The following is a 20,019-nucleotide window of genomic DNA, read 5'->3' on the forward strand; positions in this document are numbered from 1 at the left end:
AATTCAACAAGGTTGAAGAAAATGGTGCGAAATCAAGATGTTCTATGATGTAAAAGTTAGCGTTTCATCAAATGGGGCCTTTGGGTCTACCTTTCTTATCCTCCTACCCCGCAGGTGAACACTTTCAGCTACACTCCTTGACAGGTGACCAGTCTCTCTGCTGTTATAATGTTTAGGCCTATATGGAGCATTTCATCTTAGATCACTATTTAGACAATGCATCAGTTCTGTCAGAGTAATCATTTGTTTGTGAAGTAACAGCAAAAATATTACATGTAGAGGTTTATAAATAATTGCATGCATATAAAAAAATGACTGATTATACACACGCACAAACACTAATTCCGGTAACACTTGTGAAGTGGTACTGGATGTATAACAAACCTCCGTCTCATCTCTCTATATAACAGTTATCACCAAAGCCCATAGAAAGAGAAAGACGTGCCATCTCCATTGTCTGCAATGGAACGAAAAAGACTGGAGTGTTGTATTTTGACCATTAGGGGGCAGTTTGGTGACATCCCTAAACGGTGGAATACATGTCGGTGAATAGAGCTAAATGCTATAAAATGATCATCTCAGTCTATTTAAAATATTGTTGAGTAACTGGAGTATACAATAAGGTTATCTGAATTGGCGTTGACTAATGTAGTGATAACTGAGAAGTCAACCTGTACCGGTTTGTTTATGTATTTAAAGATCGTTAATTAATGTTAACAACTACATGAATTAGCCATTGGAATAAAACAAACCCGCTAATGTATTTGTTAATGGTTAACTAATTATACGTTTATCCCATGATTTGATAAATATTCACTTAACTAGTACATTAGTTAGTAGTTCAGCTATGTTAATTGATTCATGTTAACAACTACATTCATGGCAATTCATGTACCTTAGATTAACACTACATCCATGTACACACTAATTCCTTACCTGTATATTCTTTTCTGCATTGCATTTTCTACACATTCCATCATTTCCAACACCAGATGGAAGCAAAGTGCCAACCGTCTGGTAGGGATTCCCTGACGCGTATCTTCAGAAACCCCCTTCAGAAACACATCTAAAATGCACTTACGTCTTTTTCAGCCCAGTAATTTTCATTGCTAAAAATTAATGCTGAAATTAATTTCGTCATTGTTCAAATTAATACATTGCCAATTTGATATTTAAACTACTTTCGTTCTAAATTCCCGAAGGCATCAATCAATAATCATTCGCAGACTTAACCAAATTCCAAGTAGGCTACCTAACTGAAATTTCCGAATCCGAAAAATGTAGACTAGTCCATACTGATTGAAGAACCCCACGGAAACAATGGAAAGCGGAAGACGAAAAGGTGAGCCATCGTCATATCCTAGCATGAGCTGTCCAGAGTGCTGATCCACATCACACTTCAAATCGGGTTTAATTCCAGATGGTTTTCTTCTTGCGCCAAACAAACGAACAATTCACGAGATGAAATGTATAATGCTTATTGAAACTCAATTTGGAAACAGTGGTGAGTCATGTTGAATGCGCCTTTCAAGCTTTGGTGGAAAGTGTAGCCTATAGCCTACCTGGTTGATAATTGAGCCAAATCACGGCCATATTATTTTCAATTAAAATGAAACGTATACGACCATATTTTACCAGTAAAATGCCACTGAAATAAATAGTGTATTTTCCACAGTAGGTTCTGAACGTCTAGCAACATTTCTTATTTAGTACTTGGTAAACATAGAAAAAGGTTGATGTAAAAACGGCATTGGTAATTTTGAATGCACCGCCCTCCTACGCGAGGATCGGAGTGCCCGCCCCTGGGAGGGTGCGCGCACTCCGAGCAGAAACACAGAGCGCTGGAGCTCCAGATCCATCAGTTTGCAGAAGACGCTGCTCGGGAGATTCCCTCTTACCCTCCGACAGTTCTTTTGCTGTTGTTTGACGTGGACGCTGGGATTTCTGTTTTTCTTTTTCTTCTGTTTATCAGACTTTTGGAAATGGAGATTTTCCGCTCGGTGGACTAGAATTGCAGGACGCGGAGACCTTGGTCCAGAATGAGCACGACAGCTGGTACCGGACCGGCCCCGTGCCGTTTCGCTCACTACTTCGTGATATGCGGAATGGACACAGAAACTGGCCTGGAACCGGACGAATCAGCCCGTAAGTTTTTACAAAACTGTTGCAGTGATGTAAGACTGAAGAAAAATAACGGAGGATGTAAAATATGTCTCATTTCCCAAACAGGGTTTTGTAGCATACTAAACGAAAACACTGCAATTTGGTAGAAAAATCTAGATTTAGGTTAATGTTTTATTATGATGATACTTATTAATGAATCTATAATTCATGAGAGAGGCATAAGAAATCAGTTTACTTCCGACAAAAAACTGTTTTGGCGATGTTATTGTTTTCGGGGATTGAGGACAAGTGAGTTCTCTGATGCCAGTCCACCGTAATAGCCTGCCAGTTTGGGTTCTTTACCAACCGGACGCTCTGTGCGCACTGTGGGTCTGTAGCCTTTGCAATTTCGGGGTTAAATAATTTCGTTTTCTGTCTGATTTCAATGCTCTGTGTTATTTTAGTTGCAGCCATAAGCACCCTGTCTGCAATAGCCTGCACTACACAATCAGAATTCGCGAAGCGACGTCTGTGGATTTTGAGGATCAACAGCCTATTAGGGAATTCAGACACGTGTTCTGACAAGCGAGCGACTCATGTGGGTTCTTGGTCGCGTGTCCTGTCCTCCAGTGTTCTTTAACAGGTAGGGCACACTTTGAGAGGCCGGAATTAAGCGACTGAATATTCTCGGCCACAGTGTGCTATTTTTAGGCTACCACTTTGGTCCCGTGCCATTACATATGTGGTGAACCCAACGAGGTCCGTTACGGGCGGGTTGTCTCACCGCACGCTTCGTGTCTTATCTTAAATCATAATGATAGCCTATGTCACTTGGACTTCTCTGGGTTTGATGATGACAACAATAGGAAAGGACAAAAGAAACATCGCCTTCTAAAACACAAGGAAGTGCTTTAATAAACGGACTATCATTGCTCTTAATTAAGGAAAGGTGTTTTATATGATTGATCGAGTAAAGTTTTAGTTCCAAACGCAAACTAGTGGCTTTATGGTTGTCTCCGTTTCATTCACACACAGTAGGAAGTGACTGTTTTTGTTTTGGAGGAGGGAAAGTACGTATACGGATCTTTGACTGCGGAATTTGTTATGTCTGTTCAGTAAGCAAGCGAAGCAAGAAGAAAACATTCCCATCAACATACGTCCTGTTTCTGGGGGTCGGACTTAGAGCTGATTGGATACCCGTGAACTGTAGTTCCACTCTGATTGGATACTCGTGAACTGTAGTTTCTCTATGATTAGATACCCCTGAACTGTAGTTCCAATCTGATTAAATACTCGTGGACTGTAGTTTGAAATTCTGTAGTTAGAGCAGTAGAGAATTCAGCAGTAGAGAAACACATAGGCTATGCTGAAGTCAACATACCGTTAATCTCTTACCTTTTAAAGTCAAACAATGCAAAATACTTGAGTAAATTATTTTAAGATTAGGATATTGAAAGACTATTTTCTTCGTAATATTCCAAACAAAAGTCGACTTTCATCTGATTTTACCTTTTGAATAGTAGCATTTTTGTGGAAAAGCTCAGTTCTGCAGGAGGATATTGAATCTGTACTTCCACAAGTGTTTTTCATTTCAAATGCATATTTGAGTTTTTGCTGTTTAGATTTCTCATTGTCATCAACAGCACTCTAACCAGGGATCATTCCCGGGTGGCTATAGAGTGACAGTGGCTTAATTGAAGGCTAAACACAAAACATTATCACTTCTGCATTCTGACACATGCTTTATTTACTCAGTAGATTAAACACTGCTGCTGTGAGCAGAGCTGCATAGGTCTGTGCAGTCCTTTGAGGTAGGCAGGCTGTTGCAGGCTGTTGCAGGCTCTGTAGGCAGTCTTAGCTTCTGCACATCCAGTCTCATCACACGTAGCTACAGCAAAGTGTTTGGGTCTTTCCCATTATCCTCCACCTGGGTAGAAATGTCACCTGGGTGTCCTTGAGCAGGAGATGGATGACCAGAAGGAAAGGAGGAGATGACTGTCGAGTGGGGCGCTTTTGGGCTTGTTCAGGGTTGTATGTCCCCCTCCTCATTACAGTTATTTAGCTGAAAGCGACTTTCAGTTGATTAGACTAAGCCAGTCCCCCCCTGGAGCAATGTGGTGTTGCTCAACAGCTGAACTCATCTCATTGTGCCTATGCTGGGGCTTGAAGCACCAACCCTCCAGGACCTTGGCCACTAGGCTGTAGGCTGCCCCTTCTGTTTGGCCTCGGTGTTTAGACGCAGCAAAGAGGGGGAAACAGCTTGGCTCGTCCCTTTGTCTCTCTGCACTGCGGAGGAATCGGGTTTGAGTTTCAGCTGCAGTGAAAGTTGGCTTCGGCTGAACAGCAGGGGATCCTCTTACACTGCAGCAGCTCCAGATTAAACCTTAAACCCAGTCCACACGAGAAGTCCACACGGATGGTCATCTTTGCTACTGGCTGCAGAGCAGTCAGTTATAAGCTGTTATAAGCTGCTATATGTTTGTGGTCACACACTATCTGTTATAAGCATGCAGTCTCATGCGCGCACTGGCTGTTATAAGCTGTTAATGGCTGTTATAAGCATGTGGTCACACCCTATCTGTTATAAGCATACAGTCCCACACCCTCACTGGCTGTTATATGCCGTTAAAGGTTGTTATAAGCGTGCAGTCTCACGCTGTCTGTTATAAGAATGCATGTCACACACGCACTGGCTATTTTGCGCTGTGGTCACACACATTGGGTTTGTTGTGAACAGATGGGCAGGTTGGCAGAGATGTACTCCACTCAGTGTTGGCCTGTTCACCCACACACGCACACACATTCTCCAGACTCAGCCATAATAGCTGGCTCTAATGTCACCGGAAGAGGGAGGGATTCAACTGACAGGAAGTTGGATATTTTTTATTGGTTCAGAATATCTGTGGTGTGTCTCTGTGCAGTTGTCTGTCTGTGCCAAAGTGAGTCTGTACTGGTGTGTGTTTCTGTGCAGTTGTCTGTCTGTGTCCAAATTAGTCTGTACTGGTGTGTGTCTGTGCTGTTCACAGCTGCACACTCCCAGTTATAAGAGTGTGCGGCCTGACTGTTCTGCCAGTGAGAGTATTAAATAGCCTGCTGGGTTTGTTGATAAAACCACTCCAGGGTGGCTTCCCCAGACAGGATAAAGGCTCTTCCCTCACAGAGCCTTAAAAGAGGCAGGTCTATTATTCCACCTGTTTTGAAATATAGGGTTGCAGGGACATCTGTGTTGTGCATCAGCTTTATCAGGCTTTATTGTGTGAATCACTCACATCCTTGTTTTCGTAATAAAATCTCATCTCTTATGTAAGGCTGCTAAGCCTTAGCTGCAGCCATAGACACAGAACTTGGAAGGGGAGCAGAGGACGGGCCTGGCTGGCGGGTTGAAGGAACCTGTTCCTTAGCGTTGTGTGTGGCAGAGTCTTCGTGACTTGGCATGCAAATATGGCTTCCTTCTCTCTTGCTGTGACCTTGGATTTGTCTGTTTTGCCTGAATTGTTTGGACCTCATGTTGGCAGGTCATGTAGCAGAGGTGCAGACTAGGGCTGGGTATTGGCATGTAACTCACGATACGATACGTATCTCAGTACGGGAGTCGCGATCAGATACATGTCCTGATACAATACATATCCCGATATGATGCGACACACAGGGGAAAGTGAATTTTCTGATAGGAAAATAAAACACAGGTCTCATCCAAGCTGTTTGGGTAATAAACAAATTCAGTTGTTTATTTTCAAATATACTATATCAAGCTATGTAATTAAGAAGCAGTAGCCAAAAATGACAAAATTAATAAATCAGAAAATAATGACATAGATCTTTGACTTTTTAACATAAAATAAACTGTTAAGCCACACTGACTTTCTAAAATATATTTTTAACAGCATAGCTATGAACAGGCTCAGACAAAACAGAAAAAATAAAATATGCCTATATACAGCTGCCACTGTATCAATACGGACGTCACTGTATCAATACGTGGATCGTTTAGAAGTTAATTCTGATATATTGCTGTTTCGATATTTTAAGCACAGCCCTCGTGCAGACATTTTCAGTTCCAGGGTGTTTCAGTGAGTCATACTCAAACCCTGTTCCTAAGTGGCTGGCTCAGTTAGCTAATAAACCCTGTACGGCAACACTGGTGTTTCATATAGGGATACAGTTCAGCTGTCATTCATGAGCTTATCACTTCATGTAGCTAAAATCTCATTATAGATGATTAGACTAATGTGATCATTTAGAGCAGATACTTTGTATCGGGCTTGGGTCAAATACGTAGCCTAATTGTTTTGGTTTCAAATACTTTTCTTTGCTTTACTGAGCTTTTATGGTGTATTGGAACCTAGAAAATACTCTCTCCCCAGCTTCTGGTCCTCTTGGTTGGCGCAGTCATACCAGGCAAGATCAATCAAGCAAAGAAAAGTATTTGAATCCAAAACAATTATGTATGTATTTTACCCAGGAGGGGTTTGTACGAAACCTCTGTATTCTGTCGGTAAATGGTGAGCCAAAATGGCCGGAATGTTCTGTCCAGGTATACAGTAAAGTAGGCAGCACAGACAGCGGCCAATGGCAGCACTGCAAATTAAGTCACTGGCCTATTCTGGATCTAATAAATGCAGGTTGAGGTTTGGGTTTGATTCTGTGCTCTGCTCTCTGAATTGTCTCCATATTTAATTGTGAAATTAAATGTGTTCTTCCAACCATGTTCTTTCTCTTCCGAAGGGAATTACTGCTATGAAGATGTTACATTATGAATAATGTTTTTGTCTATTTCAGTCAAATGATTCCATTATGTCTCAATTTCCCTTAATGAAATTGCTTTGTGAAACTAGAGTGGTTTTTATTTGATCAAATTTTTATTTTGAAGTGTTATCACCACAACATGATTAGTTATTTCTCTGCAAAACAAGGTACGTTTGGAGTAACTATGGCAATAAATAGATGGCTTTTGATAAAAACAAATCCTCATTTGGATAAATGAATTCCCGTTCAAATAATTTGGATTGGCCAATTGGCTGCGTAATGTTATCAGTTGCTTCCTTTCACGCCACAGACTACTGCTAAGCTTGCATAGAATTGAGTCATAGGAAGACCAAATAATGACCAAATAAACCCTCCTATTCTCTGGCCGATGTATTTGGCAATTGAATATCCCCCTATGGATCTTCCGGCCACATTTTGGATTCTACCCGAAGCCACAGGGGTGTTGGTGTTGTCTCCTGCTTAGTCTAATCACCTGCAAGTCACTTTGGATAAAAGCCTGAACTAAATAAGAAACTATTATTAAACAAAATCAGTCATCTGGCAGCCCTTTTCCGCTGGGATTTGGATGATAATTGGAGCTCTTCAGCTCTTCGGCCCAACTCACAAAGCAGGAGGGACAGACAATTGCCTTTTAATGGCGACCGGCAGCAGTGAAAGAGACTGTTATTGTTCAGGTTTAATCGCCTCTTTGGATGCCGAAATGCATCATTGGCCCCATAACATCACTCTGATCTAGAGTAAAGACCATAGAACAGTTTACATCGGAGAATAATTATCAGCGGTTTATGGATGGGTTTTATGCATTTTGTGTTGTATATGTACGTGTTTGAAGAGCCCATTTAGTGCCAAGCGTTGGAAATTAGTATATGCTATAAATGCTGTGATACATTTCATTGGACTGTTTTACTGTAATCTTTGCGTAAATATATTTGTCCCTTACGGAAGTTCGCTTTTTATCTCTTCAGGATAAAAGTGCATGTGTGTGTGTGTGTGTTTTTGTGCTTGTGTACATTTTTATGGAATACAGTCAAGGTTTTAGGACACACTAGTGTACGTAACATCATCTCGGCGCACGGGAGGGTTTTATTGACTGTCCTCGAAGGGCTTTCAGGGACATAGTGTGAGAGGAGGTTGCTACGTCAGAGGTGCTCCAGTTCAGGGAGAGAGGATATTTATATCCCATTTCAGTCGAGCTCTGTATCCCAGCAGTGCCAGTGTGGTGCCCTCTCCTCTCTCCTTGTTACCCTCTCTCTCTCCCCCTCTGTCTCTACCCGCCTCCCCCTCCTCTCTCTCTCTTTCTCCCCCTCCTCTCTGTCTCTTTTCCCTACATTGTAGCACACAGCACAAAGATGTTTATGGTGGTCGTCTGGAGAGTCGCACAGAATCAGGCAATTACTTTGTCCTCAGTGACTGGCTGCTCTGTGAAGGAGACAGGATTTCATTGGCTCTCAAGCCTGCCCCTGTTATTGCAACAAGAAAGCCACTCGGATATACAATGTGTTCTGCTGATGTCTCAATAATAAAATGCATTCTGCTGATGTCACTCAGGTATAGAACATGTTCTGCTGATGACACTCAGGTATAGAACAGGTTTTGCTGATGTCACTCAGGAAAAGAACAGGTTTTGCTGATGTCACTCAGGAATAGAATGTGTTCTGCTGATGTCTCTCGGGTATACAGTGTGTTCTGCCGATGTCTCTCAGGTATAGAATGTCTTCTGCTGATGTCTCTCAGGTATAGAACATGTTCTGCTGACGTCTCTCAGGTATACATCCTGTTCTGATGTCTCTCAGGTATAGAACGTGTTCTGCGGGTGTCTCTCAGGTATAGAACAAGCTGATATCCCTCAGTTAGGTCTATAGAACGTGTTCTGCAGGTGTCTCTCAGGTATAGAACAAGCTGATATCCCTCAGTTAGGTCTATAGAATGTGTTCTGCAGGTGTCTCTCAGGTATAGAACAAGCTGATATCCCTCAGTTAGGTCTATAGAATGTGTGCTGCTAATATCTACTGGCTAATGGCTCCTTCAGCTGTCGAAGAAGGGTCACTATGAGTGTAGGACATTCTCATATAGCCTCACCATCATCTGAAAAAAAAGCATTACTGTGGGCTGAACATAGATAAACAGCCGCATTTCGAATTAATCATGATGGAAGGAGGAGGATTTAATAGTCAAACAACACCAAAATAAGATAAAGCATCTGTTGTGGCAAGTCGGTAGAGCTGAACATGGTTCCTTCCTCTCAGTCAGAACTCCACTTGCCAGGTAATTGGATGTTGCAGAGATCAGTTTCACAGACGCTGTTGCTGTATTCAGCACACACCTCTCTTGGCTGCTGTCCCTCAGAAATGTGTTTGCAATCAAAGATCTGAAATCCGTTGGATATAACCTTGATCCTTATTGTGCACAGATGACAGCTGCTAAGCCTTTCTTTTAACTACAGGGCTATAGAAGTCTGGGAAAATCCAGGAGAATTGTGGATTCTTAAACCACCAAGTCCTGCTGCAAACGGTCCTGTTTGGCGGGTTGTTTTGGAAACGATTGCCCTGATTATTCACAGCCTTCTATTGCACCGCAGTTAATGTAAAAGCTTAGCAGCTGTCATCCATGCACATTAAGGATTAAGGTCTTATATAAACAGATTTCAGAGCTGCGATTGATCTTTGATTACCAACAATTCATCAGTGCCACAGAGTCCCAGCGGAACTCTGGGTTCATAAACTGTAATGGGGGTTTATGGTGGCCAATGAAATCGCACAATGAAGCAAACAGATGGGGCAGCAGTGGCCAGATTCGTGGGCAGAACCCAAGGTCAGCAGGGGTCGAATTGGGCTGATAAACGCGACTGACTGTAGAGTGTTGACATAGTTCAGTAGGAGGTCTGTATCCTGTTGTGTCTGTCCTGTAGTGTGTTGTGTCTGTGATGTAGTGTGATGTTTGTACTGTTTGCCTTTGGTTGTACTGTAGTGTGTGGTGTGAAGGGGCGAATGAGAAACATCAATTGTACAGCGCTTTGGATAAGGCACTATATAAATGCCAACCATTTACCATTTACCATGGTGTTTGTACTGTAGTGTATACACAGTTCAGTAAGTGGTCTGTAGTGTGTTGTGTCTGTCTGTCTGTCCTGTGGTGTGTTGTATCTGTAATGTAGTATGTACACAGTCCAGTAAGTGGTCTGCAGTGTGTTGTGTCTGTCCTGTGGTGTGTTGTGCCTGTAATGTAGTGTGTACACAGTCCAGTAAGTGGTCTGTAGTGTTATGTCCATGCTGTAGTGAGTAGTGTGTGCTGTTTGTACTATAGTCTGACAGCACAGTTCGTATTAGATGGTCGGTTTCTCAGTTTGTCTGTGGATCAGCAGTACTGTGAGATATTGGGGTGACAGTTGCCTGTAGGGTGCAGACACAAGGCCTTTTTAAAAATAGCAGTTCTGCTTCTCTCGTTAGCACACGTCACTTTCCTTCTCTTCTTCCTGCGGGTGCCTACTGTCAGCCTGAATTCATCCGAGAGGACAGGGGACATAGTGAGGGAAGTGATTGGACAGAATCATGTCCCCCATCTGTAGCTCTCTACCTCACACTTCAGCTGATGTGTGCTGAGTGTTCTGGTGCAAAATGGCTGCAGTGTGTCACCCAGCTTGGCACTACACACCCCTCCCCGCAATGTAAAGTGGTTTGAGTTCATGAGATGAAAGGTACTAAAATTGTGGTGGATAGCGGCAGAAGGGTAATTATCTGTGTTTGCTTTCATGCTATCATTCTATTGTTATAGGCTACATTTGAAACCATTTGAAATGTGTGAAGCCTGTCAGCTTCCACTTCCAGCTGAATCATGGGAAATTCTCAGTTCTGTCTAATAACACTGTTTTTCCCATTAATAGAATTCATTGTGCATCGACATGAATGTTTTCTGAAGAGAACAGCTGGTGTTTGACAGCAGATGTTTGACAGCAGATAAGCGTGTTAAATGTTTATATTTTCCCGAAACGACAGGACTCATTGTTATTCCTGACGCAATTGCGCGTAGCCGACTGAAACGGCCTCGGTGGAGGGGGAATTGAGTCGAAATCGTTCTGCATAAGTCCTGCGACAAAGGCAGTGAAACAAAGGCTGACGTGTCAGAGATTGAATGCTTTCTTTTCGCAGTGAGTAATGCACTGTTTCAGAGGACGATCGCTCTGTCCGATCGAAGCACGGTGTGTCAGGAGTGCTGCTGGAGGACCTGTAACCGTGGAAACTTGCGGGAGCCGTGCGTCATTAACAGAGATACGTAGACTCTGTCAGAGATGAGAGGGGGAAGCCTGACGCTGAAGCTGGCGCTTTAAAAAAACAAAGTACACTGAAATGAGAAAGTGAGGGCAAATTGTGCGCACATATTGTTCGTTCATCGGCGTGCAGCTGCCTCTCCCCTATTCCTCTCCTCCTTCAGCTTTGCCTTCAAATTCATAACGGAAACAAAAGCTTTTATATATTATGCAGGATATTTTATAATGAAAATATTATAAAATAACCATGTTTTCTCTCCTATTATGTTTGGGGTCAATTTGACCCAATTCAGTGTTTGACATCTCTTAAAAACCAGTTAACCTTTTTCATAATTATTCTGTATGATTTTTATAATTGTCTAATTTGGTGGGATTAAATAGTAAATATGCAATAAACATAATGCTATGCTAAGTCTTGTACCAACTGGGCCTATACATATATACATATATACGTGTTGAGTGGGGTTCTTTTGACCCTTTGCAACTATATAAATTGTAAGAAAATATACTACCTTTTTTATATTTTCTCAGATTTCTGTTGAATGATTGTGGTGGCACTTTCCCATACCGGTGACAAAATTTCACTTACTGTACCTAAAATGAAATGTGAGAACACAGATTTTTCAGTCATAATTTTTTTTAATATTTTGTTTTTATTTTGTATTTAAACTGTTTGGTTCAATTTGATCCCAAACATAAAACCAGTCATAAAATAACATAATAAAGCATATCTACGATGCAGTCTCTGTTTTTGTGCACCTTTGCCAAATGTTTGCTCCTTTGCCTGTATTTGTCATTCCAAAATGTGTCCAGTGTGACATTTCTGAGTGTGGTGCTCTTTTCTGTGTGCGGAGGGGTGTGCGCCCCTGCAATGGCGGAGGTGAAGAGGCAAAAGTACAGCGAAGCGAATCTACAAGCTAACGGAGCTCCTTAAAAAACCAGAGTCAACCTTGAAATTGCTTTTCCTTGCTGGCAACCGATATAAAAAAAATGGATATATAAAGATAAAAATGGTAAAAACAGATTTGAAATATGAAAATAGAGGTGACTGAGTGAGGATGGAGGAGGAGGAGACTGTGATTGTAAACTGAGGTCCACAGCAAAGCTAAAAAGAAAACTGTATAGTATACCTTTGAAACTCATTTAAAACAGGGATATCAAACTACAGCCCTGAAGGACCACAGTGTCTGCAGAGTTTTGCGGCTTCCTTTCCATGAGCTGCTAATTTATACATTGGCCTCTTCAGCCAATCAATATTTCAAATTAAACCTAAAGGGCAAAAACACACCAAACACTTACAGACACCACCAGGATTAGAGTTACACCTCCAGGATTAGAGTTACACCTCCAGCATTTGAGTTTAAAATCCTGGATAATGGTGATGATTTGAAGGTATGGTGGTGTCTTTTTTCTCACTGTTATCAAACTGCAAGTCCTGCCGAGCATCTCTCCAGCAGAGTGGCTCTATAGACCACATAAACAGCAGCGTGAGGCTCTATAGACCATATAAACAGCAGCGAGTGGCTCTATAGACCACATATGCAGCAGATACTCACTCTACACGGCGCACCATTGTTGTTGTCACGCTTCACTGTCGCCTGGCGGTATTGGATTGGCTGAAAGGCGGTCCCACCCTCCCCCTCCCCCCACATCTCGGTTCAGTTGACAGGACTCCTCTGATGGAGCAGAGGCCTCGTGTTGACTGGAGGCTTAGCCTAAGCACCGCCGCTCCTGAGACAACTACAAAAGCATCACTGTGTGGGGAATTATCCCTGATCTGTGCTAGTGCTAACTGTACCAAAGCATCCATATGAACAATGGGCTCTCTCTCTCCCTCTCTCTATCGCTCTCTCTCTGTATCTCTTTCTCTCACTCTCTAACACACACATACACACACTCTCTCTGTTTCTCTCGATCACTCTCTTCCTCTCTCTCCCTCTCTCTCTCTAACACACGTATACACACTCTCACTCTTTCTGTCTGTCTCCTTTTCTCACTCTGTTTCTCTCAATCTCTCTCTACCTCTCTCCCTCTCTTTCTCTCTCTATCGCTCTCTCTCTCAGTTCAGATTGTTTTGTTTGGGTACTCAACAAGCCCGTTGTCTGTATCCTCAATGATTTGAGCACGTGAGAGGAATTCAGAGGAATTTTCGCCGTGAGGAATGTTGTGAATAACAGTTTGTGACACGCTGCACAAATACATGTACGTTGCTTTGATTTGATTGCGTGCGTGTGACAGCCATTTGTAAACCTTGTGGGTGTGGAGCACTTTAATTACAGACTCGGCCCAGTTAGTGTGTCTATACTCTGTCATTTCGATGCCCCGCTGTGCTGCAGAGTGTCGAAGCCCTCTCCCGCTCGGAAGGCCTCTCTGCACAGCGCACCGCGGTGCGCCCGCTGATAAGAGCCCTTCAATTAAGCTCCTCGTTTCTCCCGCCCGCCTTTCGGCCGTAAACAGCGGCGCCATTAAGAGAGAGATGAGGACGAGCACTCATCCGCAAAATGGAGGCCTGAACCCGGCCCTCTGTTCTCCCTGTGTTTGTCCTCCGAAGGCTTGTGGGCCACAGTTTATCTGAAACAAGTTCTTCCCTGTGCTTCTTCCTCCAGTCCCCTGTGCCAGAGCAGAGACTACTGCCCCCCCCCCCCCCCCCATTTACCCCTCCCCCCCTCTTGGGCAGGCAGTTTGGGCTGGAGACAGTAGTGGTCTGTTCACGAGCCCTTTGGGTGGGATTACATCAGCGATGTTGATGCACACGTGGTCCGCTAATGACGTAAGCTGCATTATGACTGCGGTCTGTAAGCTGCATGCTGACAGTAACGTGTTGTGAATCCTACAGAAGCTATAAGCTGGCCACTGCAGGTCTGTTAGAGATACGTGTGACCTAGCCTAGCTGTACATTTATGCAGTAATACACAAGAACGGGTGACTTATCATGAGATATTACCACTGCTGTGCTGTGTCCGTAGATCGGCACAGCTGTGACAAAATCTCATGGTAAGTCACGACTTTGAGTGTATTATTGCAATTATACAACAGTTTTACCAACACATTTATTTTTATTTTTAAACTGAAAGAATGATACGGTAACTCCGGTTCAACTTGTTTTTATTATGCCGTTTTAAAGACAGAGTGCTGTCTTTAGTGTAGCTAGGTTACGAGTTCATGATATCTCTGATAAATTGAGTCAACCAAACATAAACATAGCGGTTTCATTTTGTTAAGTTATGAGTGACTTAATAATAACTTAATAGTGATGTGATAATTTCACTTCTCTCAGCCAAACACAATGCAAGTTCAGAACTAACTATAAATAAGGAATAAGGTATATTGGAATACTACATTTAGATATCATTCATAATAAACCAATGTTAATTTTTCCTTTAGTCTGTGTTGTATCTCCTCATGTGTAGCTGCAGCCATGAGTGATCCTCAGACACTCTGCAATCATTTGCAATGCCTGCTCCTCTGAGCTCCTCTGCATTAGCAATCCCACAACCCGCCCTGTTTGCTGCAGTTTACTGTAACCTTGTGGGCGAGTGCTGGGGTCACTCAGGGGTCAGTTGGCATCTCTTGGGGGGGGGAGTCAGTGTTCCCTCATGTTGTGAATCCTCCTCATCAGTGGAAATTGAACTGGCAGTGAGCGATGTGCGGTGTGGAATATGATCGGCCTGAAACAGCGCTTTTCAGGATCCTGTGTTTCCTGTGTTTGCGGTAGTAGCCAAATCTCGCCCTATCAGCAGCTCCCTGTCGGCTGTTTCTCCAGTGGGTCTGATGGGTGGTAAATGAATGGGGGTTGGTAGAGGTGGGAGTGTTGGGGTTATTGATGATGTTAATAATAATAATAATAATAATAGAAAGAACATTGCCATGGAGACACTGTTCTCATGGGGATAGTGGGGCGGGGTCATCTTAATTGCCCTCTTGGTGAGAATCTATCATCTCAGCATTTTGACAGCCCCCATACAACAGCCTCCATGGTTCCCACTTCAGCATGTTCTCAATAGAAACCCAGTGCTTAAAAATAAAAAACCCAGTGCTTACAGTCATAGGGCACTGATGTCAGTTTGTAAGTAATCATGGCACAAATCTAATTAATATGGAATGTGGACAGAAACCACAGATATAATATTCATAGGATTCCATGGTTATTCATTGTTAATGTATTAACGAGTAAAGCGTAAATTGTTCTGTCAGCCTATTTCCGATGGTGCCGAGTGATTTATTTAGTGGGTGTCAGAGCCCTGCCAAACTAGTTCCCACAATTGGTCAGTTGGATTTGTTTAAAACTGTGGAAGTGTAGCTTTTGTATAGGTGCTCTGTGGCCCACAAGGCTGTCTGTGATTGATTAGGTTTCCTGCTGGTGCCATAGTGTTATTCACCAGTAATCAATTCAATCAGTGACCTCACAGTAACATTGTTTATTCCCAATGTCTGTGCGAGTAGGGATATGATTCTCTAACACGATCATGAAATATTGAGTTATTGACCCTGTATGTGATGTTGAATTTGTCTCGGATGATAAGAGGTCTCGCTGTCATGTTGTGGGTTCGTATGTGTGTGCGCATGCGTGGGCGTGTGTGTGTATCTGTGTGTGTGTATGTGGCAGTTTCTCCGTTCTCAGACCGGATGGTATTTCAGCTCCGGAATCTGCTGCTTGTGCCACCATCTGTGCTGGGTCTCAGGCTTGTTAGATCAGTCCAGAACAGATTAATGAGAGGAGTCGGTCTGTGCTGTCTGCTGTCCTGTCAAAGCACTCTCCCGGCTGTTCTTTAAGCTCTGCGTGTAATCACGAACTGCACGCACGTGCGTGTGCTTGTGTGTGTCTGTGTGTGTGCCCGTCTAGCAGTGTCTGCATGTGAGCATGTCTAACTGCGTGTGACTACTTGCAGTTCATAGGCTAGCACTTTTCCTCTCCTCAGAGACTGGGTACTTCCCCTGAGGAGGATGCCAGGTTGTGTTTAATGCTGTTAGACAGAGGTTGCCACGTTGCGTTTATTTTAGCTGGAGAGCAGTTGCCAGGTTGAACTTTCATCGTGGCCTTGTTCTCCCTTGACTTTCTGATTCCCACCTGTTTATAAGACCTTTATAAGCCTCCTTCAAGTGTACCTGCCCAAGAAAATCTGTGCATTTACCAAATGAGGGGTTTTTGATGGTTTATTATGAATCAGCAGCTCCTCCAGTATTTCTAAGCTGTACCAGGTTTAGCATTTGCATTGAATTTTGAGACTTTGCAGCAGAGATCAATGCACTTGTGTATTTGTGTGTATTCTGACTGGGGCGGGGGGGGAGGTGGTATTGTTGGGGTGTTTTTGGGGCCAGGGGTGTCCAGAGATTTGACTCTCTCTCTCTCTCTCTCTTTCTCTCTCTCTCTCTCTCTCCCCCCCCCCTCTCTCTCTCTCTCTCTCTCTTTCTCCAGGTGAGCACTTTGAGCAGAGCCCCCTCAAGCGCAGCTTCAGGTCCAAAATTCTGGCCCATTTCCCCGAAAATGTGGACCGGAACCCCTTCAACCAGGATGCCGTTAACATGGTGAGTGAGATAGAAGTAGTAGTACTATAACCGAGAGGCAGAAGTGAGGGAACTGCACTCCCTGAATGAGTGAGTGAGAGAGAGAGAGAGAGAGAGAGAGAGAGAGAGAGAGTGTGTGTGTGCGTGTGTGTGAACACACTGCAGTCCTCTCTGCAGAACTGTTTCCTGCCCTCTATGTGAAATTGAAATTCAATCTCTCCTAGGACTCTCCATCTCCTATAGGCATGAGAGATTAATGCACCATTTGACCAGAGATGAAATATAGTTTTGTCCGAATGATTCATCACTTATCAGATCCAGTTACATACACTGAGAGTTTTCTGACGAACCTCCCACTCAATTAAATTCAATTTGAACAGTTGCATGTAATAATATTGCCAAAGCAATTAACTTTCAAAGTAATTAACATACTCTCCTTCTCTCTCCCTCTCTCTCCCTTCCTCTTTCTTTCTCTCTTTCCCTCCCCTCTCTCCCTCCCCCTCTCTCTCTGCCCCTCCCTCTCCCTCACTCCTCCTCTCCCCTCTCTCTCTCTCTCTCTCTCACTCACTCGGCCATCTCTCTCTCTCTCCCCCCTCCCTCTCCCCCTCTTTCTCTCTCTCTCTCCCTCTCTCTCACTCCCCCTCTTTCCCTCTCTCTCTCTCTCACTCCCCCTCTCCCCTCTCTTTTCCTCACTCCCCCTCTCTCTTCCTCACAACCCCCCCTTTCTCCCCCTTCTCCCCCCCTCTCTCTATCTCTCTCTCCCCCCCTCTCTCTCTTCCTCACAACCACCCCCTTTCTCTCCCCCCCTCTCCCCCCCCCCCCCCCCCCCCCTCCCCAGCTCTGCATGCCGGAAGGCCTCTCTTTCCGTACGCAGTCGGACTCCCGGGACCCCCAGTTCCACTCCTTCCTGATCCCGCGCGCGGACGGGTCGCGGTCCTACGGCTTCACGCTCACCTTCTACGAGCAGGTGAGGAGCTCCTCCATCCGCTCTGCCATGGAGACGTTGCAGCAGATGCACCAGGCCGAGCATACCTCCGCCTCCTCCTCCTCCTCCTCTTCCTCCATGGACTCCCTCGCCAGCAGCCTGGATGAGGCGGACACCCCCCTGGCCCCCACCTCCTGCGGGGGGTCCTACGACCCGGCCCGCGACACTCTGTACGTCTCCAAGGCTCTGTGCCTGGTTGCGCCCCTCCCCTTCCTGCACGCCTGCCGCGACTTCCTGTCCCAGCTGCACCGGGCCGTCGCCGGGGCCCTGCCTCCACCGTTGCCGCTGGAGAGCTACATTCACAACCTGCTGTACGAGGTGCCTCTGCCACCGGCCGGCCGGTCCCTCAAGTTCCACGGCGTCTACCAGCCAATCGTCTGCCAGCGCCCGGGCCCCGGAGAGCTCCCGTTGGCCGGCTTCCCCCTGCGCGTGGCCTTCCAGCTGCTGGGCATGGAGAACCTGGTGCAGGTGTTCACCTGCGCGCTCCTGGAGATGCAGATACTGCTCTACTCACAAGGTAGGGGGAAGGGTTGCCATGGTGACCATGCTGTGCATCCTGGGTATTGGAGTTCTTTCGCAGTTCCCGTGAGAAAGTAAATTATTTTGGTTTTTAAAGGCAGAAATACTGATTTTCTTTCCAAAAAAGGTCATGTTTTCAAGCAGTGTAAGTTCTGTTCTGTTCTTTTGAATATATTTAAGGTAATAAAGGACTCTTATCTAGATATTATACAGTGTTCCATTGATGTTCACATTAGCAAGAGAAAAGAGAAGAACATTTTCTGTGTTGATTAACTGGCCTAATTTTAATGAGAGGGAAAATACCAGAGACAGCAATCATGTCCTCCCCATGAGTAATTACTATGGGCATTATTAATGGAGGCCCAGCTTCTCACAAATGAGGAACCATGTTTTATTAACCAGATGCTGCAAAGCTCATAAATCAGAATAATTCACTTATCGTATTAAAGTGAAATGTACTATACCGATTTACGTTTTAACATTTTTCATTGGTAGGTTTAGAACTGCATGGATTTCTATTTTTAAAGAGTGTTTTAATTTCTCAATCATTATTCAGCTTTGGCGTTTCGTTCTGCTTGGGTTGTGCAGAACTTTCAGTTCTGGGAGTGTATTTACGGCAACACACGTTCTCCTCTGGTGTGATAAGGTCTTGTCTCCATGGCAATCAGTCCACAGCCAATTAAAACCGGCGGAGGTAGAGCATCTGACTCAGTCTGAGTTTAGTAATCTCTGGCGTCTCTACTTCTGAAAATGTGCATCTGAAGGTTCATATTTGCCCCTTCTAAACAGTCAGTGATGGTTGCAGTGCTTTACATGCAGTGTTTAGGGTTAGGAATACAGTGTTTTACTCATGTTGTTTTGTCAGTGTTTCAGTTGCATTTTTACAGTTGCAGTTTGTCAACCTGATGTGTGTTTCATCCACAGTGTATTAGCTGCAGGCACAGTTTTAGGCAGTGTTTCAGTCACAGTGTTTTGTGTTGGTTGCAGCATTTTGGTTGCATTGTTTTAGTTAGAGTGCTTTATTCATCACCACTCTGTGTGTGAGGTTGAGATTGCCACTATCTGGCCAGGGCCACTATCTGGTTGTCCAGATTGACTCAACTGCTTGTTATCATTTAATTCTGTTCAACCTATTTAATTCAATTAAAATAGATTGACAGGTCTTTGCCAATTAACAAAATGCCCTCACACTAAATGCTGCTGGTCTCCAATAGTTTATTCTGAGTCACTTTGGATCTCTGCTTTCCCCATTTTAGATTAGGGACAATTATTTGCAGTGGCTTTGATTTAAATCTGGTTTATAAAAATGGGCTATACTCCAGCGGAGCGAATTGTCTCACAGATGTGTAGTTAGATTATCTCAATTCTAATCACAGCTCACTGGCTAATTAAGACAAGCCTGGGGTATGGAGATGGCAGAGGTTTCAGGAGGCTGGCTTTGTTCCAAATGATCTTGTCTGAACTTGAACACAGATCAGAACCCTGTGAGAGAGTTAAGAAGAGAAGTCCTGGAGGAATGTTTTTCATTTATTTCTCTCTCTTCTCTCTCCTTGGCATCAGTCCTCATTTGAACTGTTATGAAGCAGTCAGTGCAACTACAAGTAAACATGGATAGCAGCAGACTGATAAATATGGCTAGCACATCACCAGAGCAGCAGACTGTAGCATCAGCAGGTTTTCTTAAAAACAAATTCATCCTAACTGGTTTCTCCCACATTTCTAACTCTCTGTAATGCTCTCTCTCTCCTCTTCCATTTTCTCTTCTCTGTCTCTTTTATGTTCATGACTCCAATATTTTGCACAGCCCCAATTAATTTTTCCTGCCTTAATTAAGCAAATTGCCTCCCCTGACACTGCAGCCATTTTGCACAAAAAA

The 20,019-nt window shown here is 43.9% G+C and overlaps 1 protein-coding gene across 2 annotated transcripts in view; it reads left to right on the forward strand.

Moving 5' to 3' along the window:
- Positions 1-1,891: 1,891 nt before the first annotated feature.
- LOC133134992 (DENN domain-containing protein 5B-like) overlaps positions 1,892-20,019 on the forward strand; it is a 35,423-nt gene continuing 17,295 nt past the window's right edge. For both annotated transcript variants that reach the window (XM_061251701.1, XM_061251702.1), the window contains exons 1-3: positions 1,892-2,145; positions 16,551-16,660; positions 17,478-18,141. In XM_061251701.1, the coding sequence (XP_061107685.1) occupies positions 2,040-2,145; positions 16,551-16,660; positions 17,478-18,141 (880 nt within the window). In that variant the 5' untranslated portion in view covers positions 1,892-2,039. The remainder of the gene's footprint in view (positions 2,146-16,550; positions 16,661-17,477; positions 18,142-20,019) is intronic.

The sequence above is a fragment of the Conger conger genome, chromosome 8 (genome assembly GCF_963514075.1).
Source record: "Conger conger chromosome 8, fConCon1.1, whole genome shotgun sequence".
NCBI lineage: Eukaryota > Metazoa > Chordata > Actinopteri > Anguilliformes > Congridae > Conger > Conger conger.